The sequence below is a fragment of the Convolutriloba macropyga genome, chromosome 2, assembly GCF_964194025.1.
Source record: "Convolutriloba macropyga chromosome 2, txConMacr16.3, whole genome shotgun sequence".
In the NCBI taxonomy this organism is placed as follows: Eukaryota; Metazoa; Xenacoelomorpha; order Acoela; family Convolutidae; genus Convolutriloba; species Convolutriloba macropyga.
The window spans coordinates 19526700-19541400 of NC_134469.1; the positions used below are offsets into that span (position 1 = coordinate 19526700).

Consider the following 14701-nt stretch of genomic DNA (forward strand, 5'->3'; position numbering starts at 1 on the left):
TTTTTTTCAACTAATGGTTTCTTTGTTTTGATACTACGGTTGATAATTAATGACATCAATAACTGTGAAATGAAATGTTTTTTAAAAAAAAAGGAAATTTTTTTAAACTTCGGACGTCTTTGCTCTTTTGTCGACCTGTTAACAAGCCGCATTGAAGACAGATCTCATATCTATCTGATGAAATATAGTTTGAATTGCTTTTTTTAGGTTTTATCTGATGCGAGTTTGATTTTATTATGATTTTTTTATGGACATCGAGTTTTGGTCAAAGAAATGTTTGTTGTTTGATTTTTATAATTGTAGGCCTTTTCCTACCATTCCTAGTAGTCCTAATATTAAATATTTTCATCAGCTCTCTAGCGTGGCATTTGTCTATTCCATTGGTTGTTTATTGAACGATATATATGTTTTTGAAAGTTTTCTATCTCTTCATCATTTGGTAGCCAATAAAGTGAAGAATGTGGATGAGCGGTGTCGGAACATTATGTGCGTACACACATTGCTGATTCTCCTTGTTAGTTTTTAGCTAGTTTTTGATTTAAAAATTTCAAATTCATCAGCTCTCACAGCATGATAATTCACTAAACTGAACATTTAGCTGGTAAAATCAAAGTTTCTTATTAGACACTCCACGGCAAAAATTTAAGTACAGCTGAATTTTTATTTTGAAAGAGACGATAGTCCGTGATAATGAATATAATCATGTTTGGTAAGCATCTTATCAGAGCTTAGACATTATGAAGTTGACGAATCACAGGGGGCCAATAACAATATTACATGAACAATACTGCGTTATTATTCATAAATTTCAATATTATCGCTCTGAAAAATACAGTATATTCAATTGATGAGTAAAATCGACCCGAAGGCTCAATAGTGTGCGTTCACACATGAGGTTCTGAGCCGGTCTATCCACAAGTTCGACTTAATTGTCTACCAAATGATAAAGAGATAGAAAACTTTCAAAAAATCTCACATATTGATCAAAAATAATTGGTGTATAAATAAAAAAATTTCCTCCAATTCAAATCATTTAGTAAAGTAGATAATGACACATTAGTTGGTCGACGAAATCTGCCATTATTAAGACAAAGAGATAATACACACAAAAGATCAAATAACAACCACAAAAAATTACATCAAAAACTCAATGTCTATTTTATTGAAGAAAAAACTACATAGTAACAAAGTCAGAATGGTGTCAAATAAGATCTATATTAAACAAACTAATTTGTTCTTGACTGGAAAAAATAGTACTAGTCTGTGATGAGACTCAGTAACAAGCAGACAAAAATGAATAAAGCTTAAAAATAATACGTTTATGTTTTCTCGGAAACAAATAATTTCAGAGAAAATCATTAGATATCAATTGAAATTTTTCAATAGCTTTAGGTTCATTGACATATCAATATGCAGACATTGAAACCAGTCATCCCACATTAAGTCTACAGATCCAGAGTGTGTCGTACATCAACAAATTTAAACAACAAATTCAGACGAAATCTTAAATTTCATTAACTTTTGCAAGAAAAAGGCGTCGAATTCTTTAAAACCATAATCTAACCAATAAAAATTAGACTATAATCAACTGCGTCATCTCTGAAGACCAATAAGGAGATAAAGGAGATATGTTAACTTTGACAAATCAGAAAAGGTAACAAGTATTGAGAAAATGCAAACAGTGAAAATTAAAAAATTTTAGCTGTTCTCTTTTTTGAAAACAAATGTTTTCAAAAATACCAAAACATTGAAAAGCAACTAAAACTACGAAATAGAATTTTTATTTTTCACATGAGAGCAACTGAGATCTGTCATTAATCAGAATATGTAATGCGTCTACAAAAAGAACGAGAAAAAGACAAAAACCAATAATTATGTAAATATTTTGCTGACAACCGGTTTTGAAGTTGTAAAAACAGTAAGAATTGTACTAGAAGTATATGATATCTTCCAGTTTTCTTTTCGTGATAGCCAACAATTTGATATGAGACCTGTAGTTAATGATACTAGGCAGCAAGGAGACAAAAAGTACATCTTTTCAATAATAATTGATTCAAAAATCATGAAAAAATTACCTATCAACTGAAATCAGTACATGGGTTCCTTTGTTCTTACATAGGAAGCCACCAAGAAGTGTGCAAAATAATAACGATGTGCAAAATTGTGCCTTCCTTTTGACTGCCAATAATGTGACTTTTCACCTATCAATAATTTGACAAGAGATTAGAATTTCGATGATTGGATAATGTACAAAGACTTAAAATATTTGAGAAAACTCGTAAAATCTAAGCGGAAAACAATTAACTAAAATGTGAAACCGCGATAATTACTAATTTTTAACCGTTAGCTTGACAAATCAAGCTGTATTTTGTGATCTTAAAATACAAGTTTACCAAAAAAGAGAAAAATGGCAAAGTTCACTAATTCATTGCTTGTTTTGAAATTTTTAGAAGTTAGAACTAAATTTTAAACTAAATTCTAAAAATTTGTTTGCTTTTGAATTAAATTTTAATCCATTAATAAGTTAATATCTAACAAATAATTTTTTATTTTAAAAAATCTTAAACTCAATGCGACTTGTGTGTGCTGAACTCAAAGAAGAAATAGACCAAATGAAGAATACAGCCGCAAAGCCCAATTACCCTTCGTTTAATTTAAAAAGATGTTTATTAAGAACTCAGAACGATCCTACGCTTTTGAATGAAAAACAAAATAGAATTCTTTAAAAACCCTTAGGAAACCAACTCAACTTGTCAATTCTAAATTTTGATTTGAATTGTTCTTTTTGCAATTAATTTGAAAAATTTAAAAAATGCAAAGATCTTTATAAAAACATCGACCAATTACAAGCGGAATTTTTTTGGTCACTAAGAAAAAAATGACTAGAACAAAACTGGCCTTGCTACTGCCATCTGACCTATCAATAATGTGACAAGAGAAAAAAAACTTGATGATTGAAAAAAGTACAAAATTCAAAAAAATTTTATGAAAACGGAAAAAATATTGTAAAAATCCAAGCAGAAAAATCATTAATTAAAATGTGAAACCTCAAAAATTACTAAATCTTAATCCATTGAAATGAAAGACCAAACCATACTTTGTGACTTTAAGCTACCAGTTTCCAAAAAGGAGAAAAAAAGGCAAAACTCGATCTATAATCTATTCACTGAGAAATGATATGATCAATTGTGCTCTCTTTTTAAACGCCATTTTTGTGATATCTCGCCTGTCGATAAGGTGGTAGGACAAGAAAAATAACCACAAGCAAAAGTAAAAAAAAAATTTCAAAGAATCGAAAAAAATTTTGAGATAAATTGTAGTATCAACGCCAAAAACCTTTACTTCAAGCGTAATAAAAATTAAATTTTAATCGATCAATAAATTAAAATCTAATAAGTAATAACTAATTTTAACAAATTATAAACTCAACTTTTCTTTGCTAACCTCAAACTAAAAATTGACCGAAAAAGAATACAGCAGCAAAGCCCAATAATCCATTGTTAAATTTAAATATATCTATTTTTAAGAATCAAAACTACCATAAGCTTTTGACTGAAAAACGAAAAAGAATTCCTTGAAAACCCCTCGATAATCAATTAAACATATAATTAGAATATTTTGCTTTGAATTGTTGTTTTGTGTAATTAACACGAAAAACGTTAAAAAATGCGAAATTGTTGAAAAAAACCGACTAATTAAAATCTCAGTTTTTGTGCTTTTTTAAAAAAAATGGCCGGCTAAAAGAAGGAGGAACAATATGCTCAACTGGGTTTTTCTGTTCAGACAATTTTGCCCGATCGATTTATAAATCGTAGACAGTTGCGACTGGCGTCGCTAGAAAGCCCGAGAGTGTTAAAAAACGTGTTCCATTATTTGTCGTTTTCAACGATTTATCGAGGTTTAAAATTTTTTATGGTCTCGTTACTTTTCACATTGATTTTTTTCACATTTTTGGATTTTTTTAAGAAAAATATTTTTGTACAATTTTGTTAACCGTTTCAGTATTTATGGGTCTTATTATCCCTGTAACAATATTCAGGCTGTTTTTTGTCTTATCGTCGTTTTTTTCGTTTTGTATAGTAAAACAAGTTTGGGTTCCGATCTAGATTTTTTTGGAGCAATTTTTTTATTTTTTTATTTTTGAAGCCATTTGAAATCTGCTTAGGTTCTCCTCGTAACTTTCTGCGAAGCATAAACTGCGATGCATTTTATTTACTCGTAAATAAATGCCGTTGACTGAACTAGTCTGTAGAGCTTTTGATTTTGTTAATTTTTATACATAAAAATTTCAGAATTGATCACTTTCAACCGATATATCTAGCCACAATGGTAAAAATTTAAATGAGGCTGTTTAATTGTACAAACAAATGGATAGATTCACCTATTTTCAGTTTTTAGGTCATTTCGTTTTTTTATTAAATCTTGTTGTTTTCAATTGGACCGATTGCCTAAAGGTTTTTACAGGGCAAAAAATTTTCGCCCTTTCATATTGTTTTATCGACTTTCTAACTATTCTCGTCAACCAAAAACTCCAGGAACAACCCAATTTTGTGTTGTCGACTCATACAATAATTCCATCAGGAAAATTCCTAGCTGCTTCAAGCTCAATCTTCTATGCTTGTGCTTCTTGGTTTTAATTTTCGATTTTACTGTAAGGTTTTACTTCATAGGCATCAAAATCTATCAAAGAAATTGGAGTTTATTCACGTTTTTTTCAGTTTTAAATTTTGTATATGCCTGTTTATATGAAATTATTAAATAAAAAATTTTTGAGAGCAATCTTATGATGAAATACAAAGACAATTATGGATTACTAAATTTTTGACTTAACTAGTGATGATATAGCTTTGGCGACCTCTATTTGAGTTTGATCTATTTTTGCATACTCAATTTGGATTTCTATCTAGTCATTTTTCTGTGCTCACATTTGGACTCTAGTATTCTTTTTTAGTAATTTGAATAACAAAAATGATCTCACTGTTATAAACCCCTTTTTGCATGTACGTCTGTCTTTTTTTAAGAATCTGTCAAACTTTAAATAACAAAAATTTGCACTACTTTTATAGAGGCAATCCCCTATTTCGAGCGAGTCTTAATACGTGTATAAAGATACGTTTTGGGGAATCAACGGGGCGAAAAGGACCAACGGGTCCTAACCAGTTTTGTGTGGGCGCTTACATAATGCCTAAAGCTACAATATATGAGCAAATTTGTGCATGGGGTATAATTTGTATGTAATATTTTTAATAGTTTCTTTGTCACTCAATATTTAATTTACAGTTATTGAAATGTCTTTGGAGCTGCTATCAGCATCGTCTACCTGTCACAGGTTGGTAAGCAGGGTATGCTGGAGGTTGAACAACGCCGGGAACAGGAGGAGGGGGTGCTGCATAGTAAGGCTGGGCTAAAATAGCAATAATAAGTTCTCAATCACATTTTTTCTCAAAATCCAATTACAAAAATATCTGTGTACAAAAATTGTAATCACAGATAAATTTACGTCGGACAGTTATTATGCTCGTCCCAAAAAATGCAGTGCTGTACAGAAATTTGATTAATTGAAATATGCAACTGCACAAATGTTATTGCCCAATGACTCTATACCCAATGCCAATCTACCCAATGCATTTTAATCTTTTCGTTCAATAATCCGATTACTTTAGGGAACAAAATAATCCCATGTCTGGTTCTGATAGTTTCATATGAAGTCCCACATGCCATTTTGTATAGTTGGCTGAACAGTCGTTGCGAAACTGTGAGTTGGCAATAGTGGCATTGGGTTTAATGGAATTGGCTATAATGGCATTGGGTAAAGCAATAATTACTGAAATATATGCATCACTATATTCCGTTCAGATTATGTTTTGAAAGCGAAGTCAATTGATATGCAATAGTCACAAAGAAACATCAATGTCAATTTAATTTACATTGGAAAACGTGCTTTAACTTGATAATTGTACAGACTGAAATTACCTGAAACTCGAGCTTTCTTTTGCAACCAATTTCTTCTTCAACACGGCCAGTCTTTGAGTTCAACCCCGATTTTCACTCGAAAACTGCTCCAGTTTATTCCTGTTTTTGAATACGTAATGCTTTGTATAAGCAATGAGAAGCGTAACGTAATGAAGAATTCAGTTGCAGAAGAAAACTCCAATTTTAGTTTATTTCAGTGTGTATGACTAAAATTGCTGTTAAGCGTTGTTAAGCAAACTTTTCTTTTTTTTCATGCACAGTGTAAAAATGTCTACCGCTTATTTTGATAATAATGAACTTATTGTTTTTATAGAACAACTAAAATTAATTCGACTGAACCATCCATAAGTTTCGTTACTCTCCAGATTTATAACTTAGTATACAAATCTTCTGGTTATTGATTAATGTTACCCATTTAGCTGTTCGTTCCTCTATATATAAAAATAGGACTCCAATGATCCTAATTGTCTGTCTATTGGTATATTATCATGCCGACATTGCAACAAATCATTTAAAAATCTTTTGAAAAGAATTTTCCCCGTTGCTCTTACATTAAGAGGTAACTTATTGTTCCGACCACACTTGTGGGGAAGGAACTATATACTCAAACGGGTTTTTTTTTGTTCAGTCAAATTTGGCCGATCGATATATTCGTAGAAAAATGTGAGTGATATCATTAAACAGCTCGTCCAGCCTAGAATTTGAAATTAAAAAGATTTTTTTGACTTTCGTAATTTTTGAGGAGTTATTGAGGATTGAAGTTCTGTGTGAACACGTCATATTTGGTATGATTTCATTCACTTTTAGTGTATTTTTTCTTCAATTTATGATCTTTTCTTTACAAATTTTTCATTCTAAATTACATTTCACGCCACAAAAGGAATCAATTTCATATTCCTAATTCACATAAGGTGATAAAAAGGACTAGTTCCGGTCTCATAGGGAACTTTACTATAAGAAAAAATTCGAACTCTATTTGAGAGCTGTTTCATTTTTAGAAAACTTCAAATTTTTTTAGATCACCTAAAGAGTGGTCACTTTTCATATCGGTGTTTGGTTAATGATAAACCTGATTTACCGTATAATGACGCCTAATGAACAAAAAACACGTTTTCAAGGAATCGCACATGTTTTTTATGGCTTCGACTCTGAGCTTTTAAAATTTTCAAAGAAATTTTGATTTTCTTTTTGAGGTTTTAATGAATTTTTGGAGCCCTATGGAATAGAATCGTAGACTAAAAGTTCGATCAGTTTCGTAATGAGCATAAGTGAAGCTTTTCAGTGCTTTGATTGGACAGCTAATGACTATTAAGACTTTATATATAATTTTTCGAACTTTTTTTAAACACTAACTGATCATAAACTAATTTTTGAGAACTGTAAGTCTCAGTACTGACAGGAACCCCATCTTTTCTACTGCAACCAAAAATATGTTTTGCTGTTTTATCTTCTAACTAATGGTTTTATGACTTCGACGCCACAAGATTTCAAAAACAATTTCAAAATTTTTTGATATTTTCGTATTTTTGAGTCCTTTTGAAATTTTATCACATTATTCCAATTTGGATAGCTCCCGTGGGTTTAGAGAAGACGTTTATTGGATTATAGATAAAGTTTTCAGAGAAAAGCTTTTGGTTTAATTGGCTGCGACACTCTCTTCTCGCACTTTTCTAATGAATTATTGGTTTCTGTATTTGTTTTTGTTCAATAGTCATCAGATTTATAGTTATATCTTATTGATTACTCATGCATGACGAACATCTATGTCCTTCTATCGAGTCATGACGTCAGGAGCGTATTTGTTGACTTCTGTTGAAAGCTGTTGAATTTCATGGCCGTTAAGACAATAAAAAAAAATTTCAAAAAAATTTTTGAACATTAACCAATCGTAAACTTATCTTCGTGAACTGTACGAACGCCTTAGTAATTACCGGAACTGCTTTTTTCCTACTTAAAAGAAATCTAATTTGCAGCTTTATCTTCTAACTATTGGTTTGATAAAATCGAGGCGAGAGTTTTCATAAATTTTTTGGACCTTTGGCAAATTTTTGGATTTGTTTGTGGTTCTTCTGAAATATCATCATAGTATCCTATTAGTGGCGTAGAAAAAAAATGTTCAATGGATCATAAATAAAGTTTTCAAAGAAGAGCTCATGGTTTAAATGGCTTCGACACTTTCTTCTCGCTTTCTCCTACTGAATTTTTGGTTTTTGCCTGTATTCTTTGTTGTTTTCTTAGTCAATGACTTATTGTAAGGTCTTATGGTATCGATGACTTGTCATTGACAAACATTTTTATCATCCCTTTTAGGCATAGCTCTTATGCTTCCATCGAGCGCTTTTATTGCCTATTGCTGAAAGCAATTGAGTTTAATGGCGTTGATACTAACTGTTTTCTCAGAAATTTCCTGGTTTCAATGTTTTTGTTTATATTTATTGATATTTCGAAGTCAAATTGAAAGAAAGATTCTCATGTTGTTAAAAGATTAATGGATAATCGAACAGTCATTTCAGAAAAGTTATTTTTTAATAGCTTCGACACTTTTCTCGCTCAATTCTTTTTGATTTAGCGATTTGTGCCTATTTTTTTAATCTTTAGGTAAGCGTAAAATGGTGCCCGGTCTCAAAAGCTTGTAATTGTGTATTCAAGGACTGATGTTACCCGAGGCAGTCATTTTATAGCGAATAGTCTCAAGGTTGTTGATATTATACATTTTAAATGATTTTTTAAAGTTTTCAGTTTTTTTCGTCAACTCTTAGCTTTCTCTCATCAATGAGAATTCTAATTCAGTTTTTTGTATTCGAAAAATTTAAATCTCCAGTGATATCATGTCGTAACTGATGTTTTGTTTGTGGACAATATGCGTTTAAAAAAAGTTTTTAGTGGTGTACTTGTGTTTCTTTTTCTCTTCTTTTAGCACATTCACGTAATAAGAGATACCAATGATTTTCAAATGTGGTCCCAATGCACTTATTTAATCTTTCAGTATATTTTTAGTTGCATTAGTATGAATGAGAATGGAGGGAAGAATTCATAGTATTCAGATAATAGTTAATGATTTTAATGTCTTCAATAATTTGTGTTTTCGCAAATTTGAATTTTTTGAGTTTTTCTGCGTCTGTAGTCCGTTCCTATGGCTTTATCTAACCAACGACAGGTCCTATTGGTTTTATAATGAATGTTTAGTAAATTTATTAAGAATTTTTTCGTTAAAAGTTAAAGATTTTTAAGACTTTAGAAATTATTTGGTTTAAAAAAAAGTTGATTGATTTTCAATTTTCGCCTTATTATTTCCTTTTGTCGACTTTGTTACCTTGTCTCATTAAGACAATGTGACAAAATCTCATGAAGAAAAATGCCATCTGCTGTATATTATGGACAAAGTAAACTTGTGCAGTTAAGGTTTTATACGATTGCATTTTGGCGTTGTTACTAGGTGCGTTCAAATCTAGATACTTAGTTTTTGCCGTGAAATTTTTGTTTTTGCTTCTTTTTTGTTTGTTTTCTTTTTCGTAGTTTTTTTCAATGAAAGATCTTGTCAGCGCTGTAATGAGGCATGACATTATGTAATTCAATCAGTAGTTAGGTTTTTAAACGTTTTTTTGAACTCAAACATCTATTTTATTATGTCTTGATTTGGTTGACAATTAAGTCAAAAGTGTAGATGAGCTCGGGTCGGAACATCATTTGTGAACGCACATTAACGAGCATCCTTGTTCCACTTGTGTATGCTCTTCAAATAAAATTTACAACGCATATAACACAATTTAATGTCTCAGTTAACTTGTTGCTCGGAGATTGTTGGAGGGGGGTTTGGGGCAACAACTGATTTTTGAATTCTATTCTTAATGCTCCGTTTTTCAAATTAATAATGGAGCATTGCGCGCAATGTAACTATTTGTGCTAAAGCTCTTGTTATGCATCTTTTGAATTTTTGCGATTGATTTGAGTTCTCAAACCCGTTTAAAAAGCAAAAATTCGTCCCAAACATACTTTCTAATAAATTAGAACCCTGATTTTTATTTTTGCCAAGATTTATCTGCTGCAAGATTTCTGCAAGGATCTTGAAAGTTTTCAATCAGCTCACAAACTTCAATTTTTTTCGTCACATTTTGAAGTCAAAATTGTAAATTTTTCCTGAAATTAACGTCTTACCTGGTGGTGCTTGATTGGGTTGCTGACCCGGGTACTGACCCCCACCAGGTGCCGGTGGCATCGGGTAGGGCGCTTGACCCTGTGGTTGGTTACCGGACGCTGGATAAGGGTATGCAGGCCCTCCAGGTGAGTTAGCCGCCGCCATTACAGGAGCAGGGTTAATTACAGGTGGAACTCCTGGTTGTTCATTTGGAACACTGTACGTTTCGGGTGCGAATGCCGCGGGATTTTGGTGTCCAGATTTCTCTGGTATTATAGGGCCCAAAGTTGCTGTTGTCAGCGGTTCGCTGTTGACGTCACTCTGTGAAGACGTTGGATTTTCACTCATTGTGAAATAATATTTTTATTGCTCCTCAAAAGATGGTAAATTATCTTCTTTGATTTAGCTAGCAAGTTATTTATAGAAACTATGTAGAAGCTATGTATGACTGCAATTGAAATATTGCCTAGGTAGAAACGAGTATAAAGAGAAAAACGATTAAAACGCTTAAATTGGAACGCAAAAATTGAGCTAGGAACGGCGCATATTCATATAAAAAGCTCGAAAAACCAAAACGCGTGTAAAATTGAATAAAAGCGTTTTTATGCACAATATGCAAAAGGCAGTTTTTGGTCCAAAAACGATTAGGCCGCATTTTGTTTTTCCTGGTTTCAAACAGTAGGAAAATTTAATTCAGCCGCATTGAAGACATATAGAAAATACTAAATTGTGCATGTGTGGAAAAATAAACAGTGTCACATATATTGTCTTGCTCTGACTTTTATTACATTGTTCCCAATACAAATAAAACATTTTGAAACACAAGATGCTTTTCCCTTTCTTAAAAGTGGATGTATTGATGTTTGTATAATGGAAACGTCTGCCATGAAAACCATTTAACGACTGGGTTGTTTTATTTGTAAACCAGATATACGGCAAAAACATAAACAGGAGGCTCGGTAATATGAATCGGCTCATCATATTTTGACTACTCTATTATGCACCTTTTGTGGGAAATCGTTTTGGCAGAGGATTGAAAGAAGCTTGGCAAAAAATGCACATCGAATCATAACCGTAGTTATTGCCTCAAAAACTAAACCACTTTTTACTTAATTTCTTTACACGTCATATTATAGTACCAAGATTTATCAGAAAACGTAATGAACAACATAGAATGTAATCATCAAAATTATTTTCAAAATTAAGTTTATTGTTTTCTGAATTTTTTTCAACTGGAGAAATTAAACAAAATGATCCGTTAAAAACGATAAACTTTCGTCGACTTTGTTGTTAGTCACTTTTATGGTTATTTCCACTTAGCAAAACTTGTACAATAGAGAGAATTTTTCTTAATGGAACAAAACTTTTCTTGTTCAGATTCTGGCGATGTCACTTAACATTCATTCTCAAAAATATGTTTTAGTGGAATAGTGGAGAAGCATTTGACATTTTCTTGAAAACATAGATATGTTTTTTAATAAAGAGAGAGGCCGGTAAAATTTGACCTGTTATGGAAATCACTTTGAAAAAATTTTTATATTAATATTATCATTAAAAAGTTTCCGGTAGTTTCCGGGTATTTCAATTTTTATTTCTGGCTTTGCTTTTAAACAAAACTGATAATTTTAGTTGAAATGATTTTGGAGAACAGTTTTTTCTTAATTAGCACAAGCGAAAAAACACCAAAAGCAGTAACGTTTTGATCTCACGGGCAATATTGACCAAAATTTTGGACCACACTCAACCTACTGCAACAAAAAAAATTTAATTCAAACATATTTTTCTATATGCGGCAAAATTTTAGAGTGAATTCACCAGATTTGTTATTATTGACTAATTTAATAGATTTGTGTTTTAAAGCTGTTTGTTTTGAAAACAGGAATTGTTCGGAGAACGATGAGCACCATTCTAGCTTGAACAGTTTGGATCTGGCCCCTTTTGACATGAAATCGGTTTCTTTTCAATCTGAATTAAAGTAATCCCCAAAAAATATTTTAAATAACATTTAAGTGATAAAAGTAAAATAAAAAAGTGCTAGAATTTATATTAAGTACTGAAATAGGTTTCTTCTTTTGAGCAACCATTGTCAGTTTATCGTTCACAGGGTAATTTTAGGAAATAGGATTTTAGTTTTTGTCAATGTAATAGTTATTGATCTTTTTTTGTTTTCAGTTTGATCATGTGACCATTGCGGCTATAAAATTGTTTAGGCATTTTGATCAACACGATCGATCAAACTTGTCTTATTCGAAAATTGTCTCTATAAGATCAAAATTTTTGCTTTCGAGTTCAATTTTTACAAAATCGATTCTCTACAGAATCTATGAAACAGAATAGATGCATCAAATTTTTTAAAACTCATTCAAGGTGTACATTACTTGGTGATTGATAAATTTAAACTTCTGCAGAAATCTTGGAAGAAATTTTGAAGGAGAATGCATAGTTCTTCCATTTTTCTGGACGATTCTCGCAACAATTGAATCTATCTTGTAAGATTTTTGTAAGATTTTGAATACACTCTCTTTTATTAACTGGTTCCAGGAGGGCAGCTGGTCGAGCTGAAATATGAAGGATGAAGATTAAATAGTTGATACTGTTTCGGAAAACTGACTTTTTTGCTCTGATTGATATCTTGCAAGATTCTTGCAGGAATCTTGTAAGTTTTGAGTCATCTTGCAAGATTCTTGCAAGATTTGAATCCGCTCATCACCAGGGTAGTTTAATCACTGCCTACAGCAGACAACAAAAATTGTACCATTTCAAGCATTTTAGCTCAATTTGGTGATCAAAAATCAGCTTAGATCTTTAAACAGGTGTTCTTCACATCTTTGGATTTTTCTTAAAATTGATATTAACAAGATGATTCAAACTTATTAAAAATGAGAGATCAGAAAACACCTCAAAAACCGCTACGATAAGTATTAGAACTTATTATTTTATTCAAAAATTAATTATTAGAAATTAGTTTTAGTTGTTTCTGTTGCTGACTTACCGTTGTCGATAATACGGCAAGTATTTCGTAATAATTCTTTCAGATTATGGCCGAAAAAGTGAAAGTTTTGTGCTCTATGTTTAGTCAGAATTCATTAAAGATAAAATTCAACTGTCAAATATGAGCGCTCAGTTATGAAAGAAAGTGTTTCTATAGTTATAGCGAAATTCCATTCACTAAAGTAACAGAAACAAAAGTGAATGCCCTAAAATGTGTCTTGTTGGCAAAGACCTGCTGGAAATTGTAACGGTCAATATAACCACCGTATGTAGTAAATATTCTTATAGTTATAACCGAGAGGATATAACGAATGTGAAATAACGGCGCCAAAATAATTGGAAATATAACATGTATTTTTGCTAGCACTGTTCGACACGCATAATCATAGTCGAGAATTTTTTTTTATACATGATCACTCAGCATAAAAAATTGTAAAAAGTTGTGTAAAAAAGACGTAATTGGCGTGAGACTTTCAGAAGCTTTTTTAATGGGCATTATTTTTTGTGGCCTCGGCTAATTTTTCGATTGAGTTAGTATCGGCTTTAGGTAGCATGAAGCAAATCGTTGTCCTTGTTCATCTTTCTATATAGTTCTGCTTCCTTCCTTTCCCCTGACAATGAGAATATAACTCAAGGTTTTAAAAATTGAATTTGTTTCCCTGGCGCATCATGTCTGGCTCAAACAACTCTTTCTTCACATGTTCTTCTTCAGGTCGCTCTTCTCAAAATTTACGCTGTCTGAGGCGCACAAAGTTAGCTATATTTCAATGTCAAAAAACTGTTTACTTTACTGCAAATCTAGTATTGTAATCATTTCATGAAATATAAAGAACAGATACTCAAAATTGTCAAACTTTGATCAGAAAGTTTTGTAAAACCTGACATCGGAATTTCAATGAGAGCAAGATAAGAATTAAAACAGTGCAAATGCTTGGAATGTCATCAAAAAACAAAGAAAATTAGAACCTATTCGAAAAACGCGCAAAAATGTTGCTAAGTTTGTCTCAATCACTTTTTTACTAGGCGCTGATTTTAGCGCGGAAAAACAGAAAGCATCAAACCAAAAATTAAACGGAGAAGTTTTAAACTAACAAAGTTTGATTTAAATGTAAAATTAACAGCTAACCATAATACTTCATTTGAGAAAATCATGTTCCAATTTCTAAGAGAGTAATTTGAGCTCCTGGTGCATCAAATCTAGCTGAAACATATTTCTTCACAGGAATTATGCTGTATGAGGTGTGCGAAGTTGTAATTCACATTCAAAAACTGTCTATTTGACTCCAATTCTAGAATAGTAATCAATTCATGATATTTAAACAACAGAAGCACGAAATAATCAAGTTTAGGTCTGAAAATGTTGTAAAACCTGACATCGCACTTGGCTCAAAAATAATTGAAATAAAAGAAAATTCGAAAGCTTGGGATGCCACTAAAAGAAATGGACACACATAATCGAAAAAGAAATGTTCGACACGCATAATCATAGTCAAGAAATTTTTTTATACATGATCACATAGCATAAAAAATTGTAAATATTTCTATAAAGAAGATGTAATTGGCGTGAGACTTTCAGAAGCTTTTTTAATGAGCATTACTTTT

The 14701-nt window shown here is 31.6% G+C and overlaps 1 protein-coding gene across 2 annotated transcripts in view; it reads right to left on the minus strand.

The window, feature by feature from the left end:
- The window catches only part of LOC142335180 (lipopolysaccharide-induced tumor necrosis factor-alpha factor homolog), a 24307-nt gene extending 10961 nt beyond the window's left edge, over positions 1-13346 (minus strand). Inside the window, exons 1-3 of one of the 2 annotated variants that reach the window (XM_075383555.1) lie at positions 13101-13346; positions 10129-10429; positions 5321-5404 (exon numbers count right to left, since the gene is read on the minus strand). In XM_075383555.1, the coding sequence (XP_075239670.1) occupies positions 5321-5404; positions 10129-10273 (229 nt within the window). In that variant the 5' untranslated portion in view covers positions 10274-10429; positions 13101-13346. Of the gene's footprint in view, positions 1-5320; positions 5405-10128; positions 10994-13100 lie in introns of those variants that run through there. The other variant, XM_075383554.1, reaches the window with a different exon arrangement.
- Positions 13347-14701: the final 1355 nt, after the last annotated feature.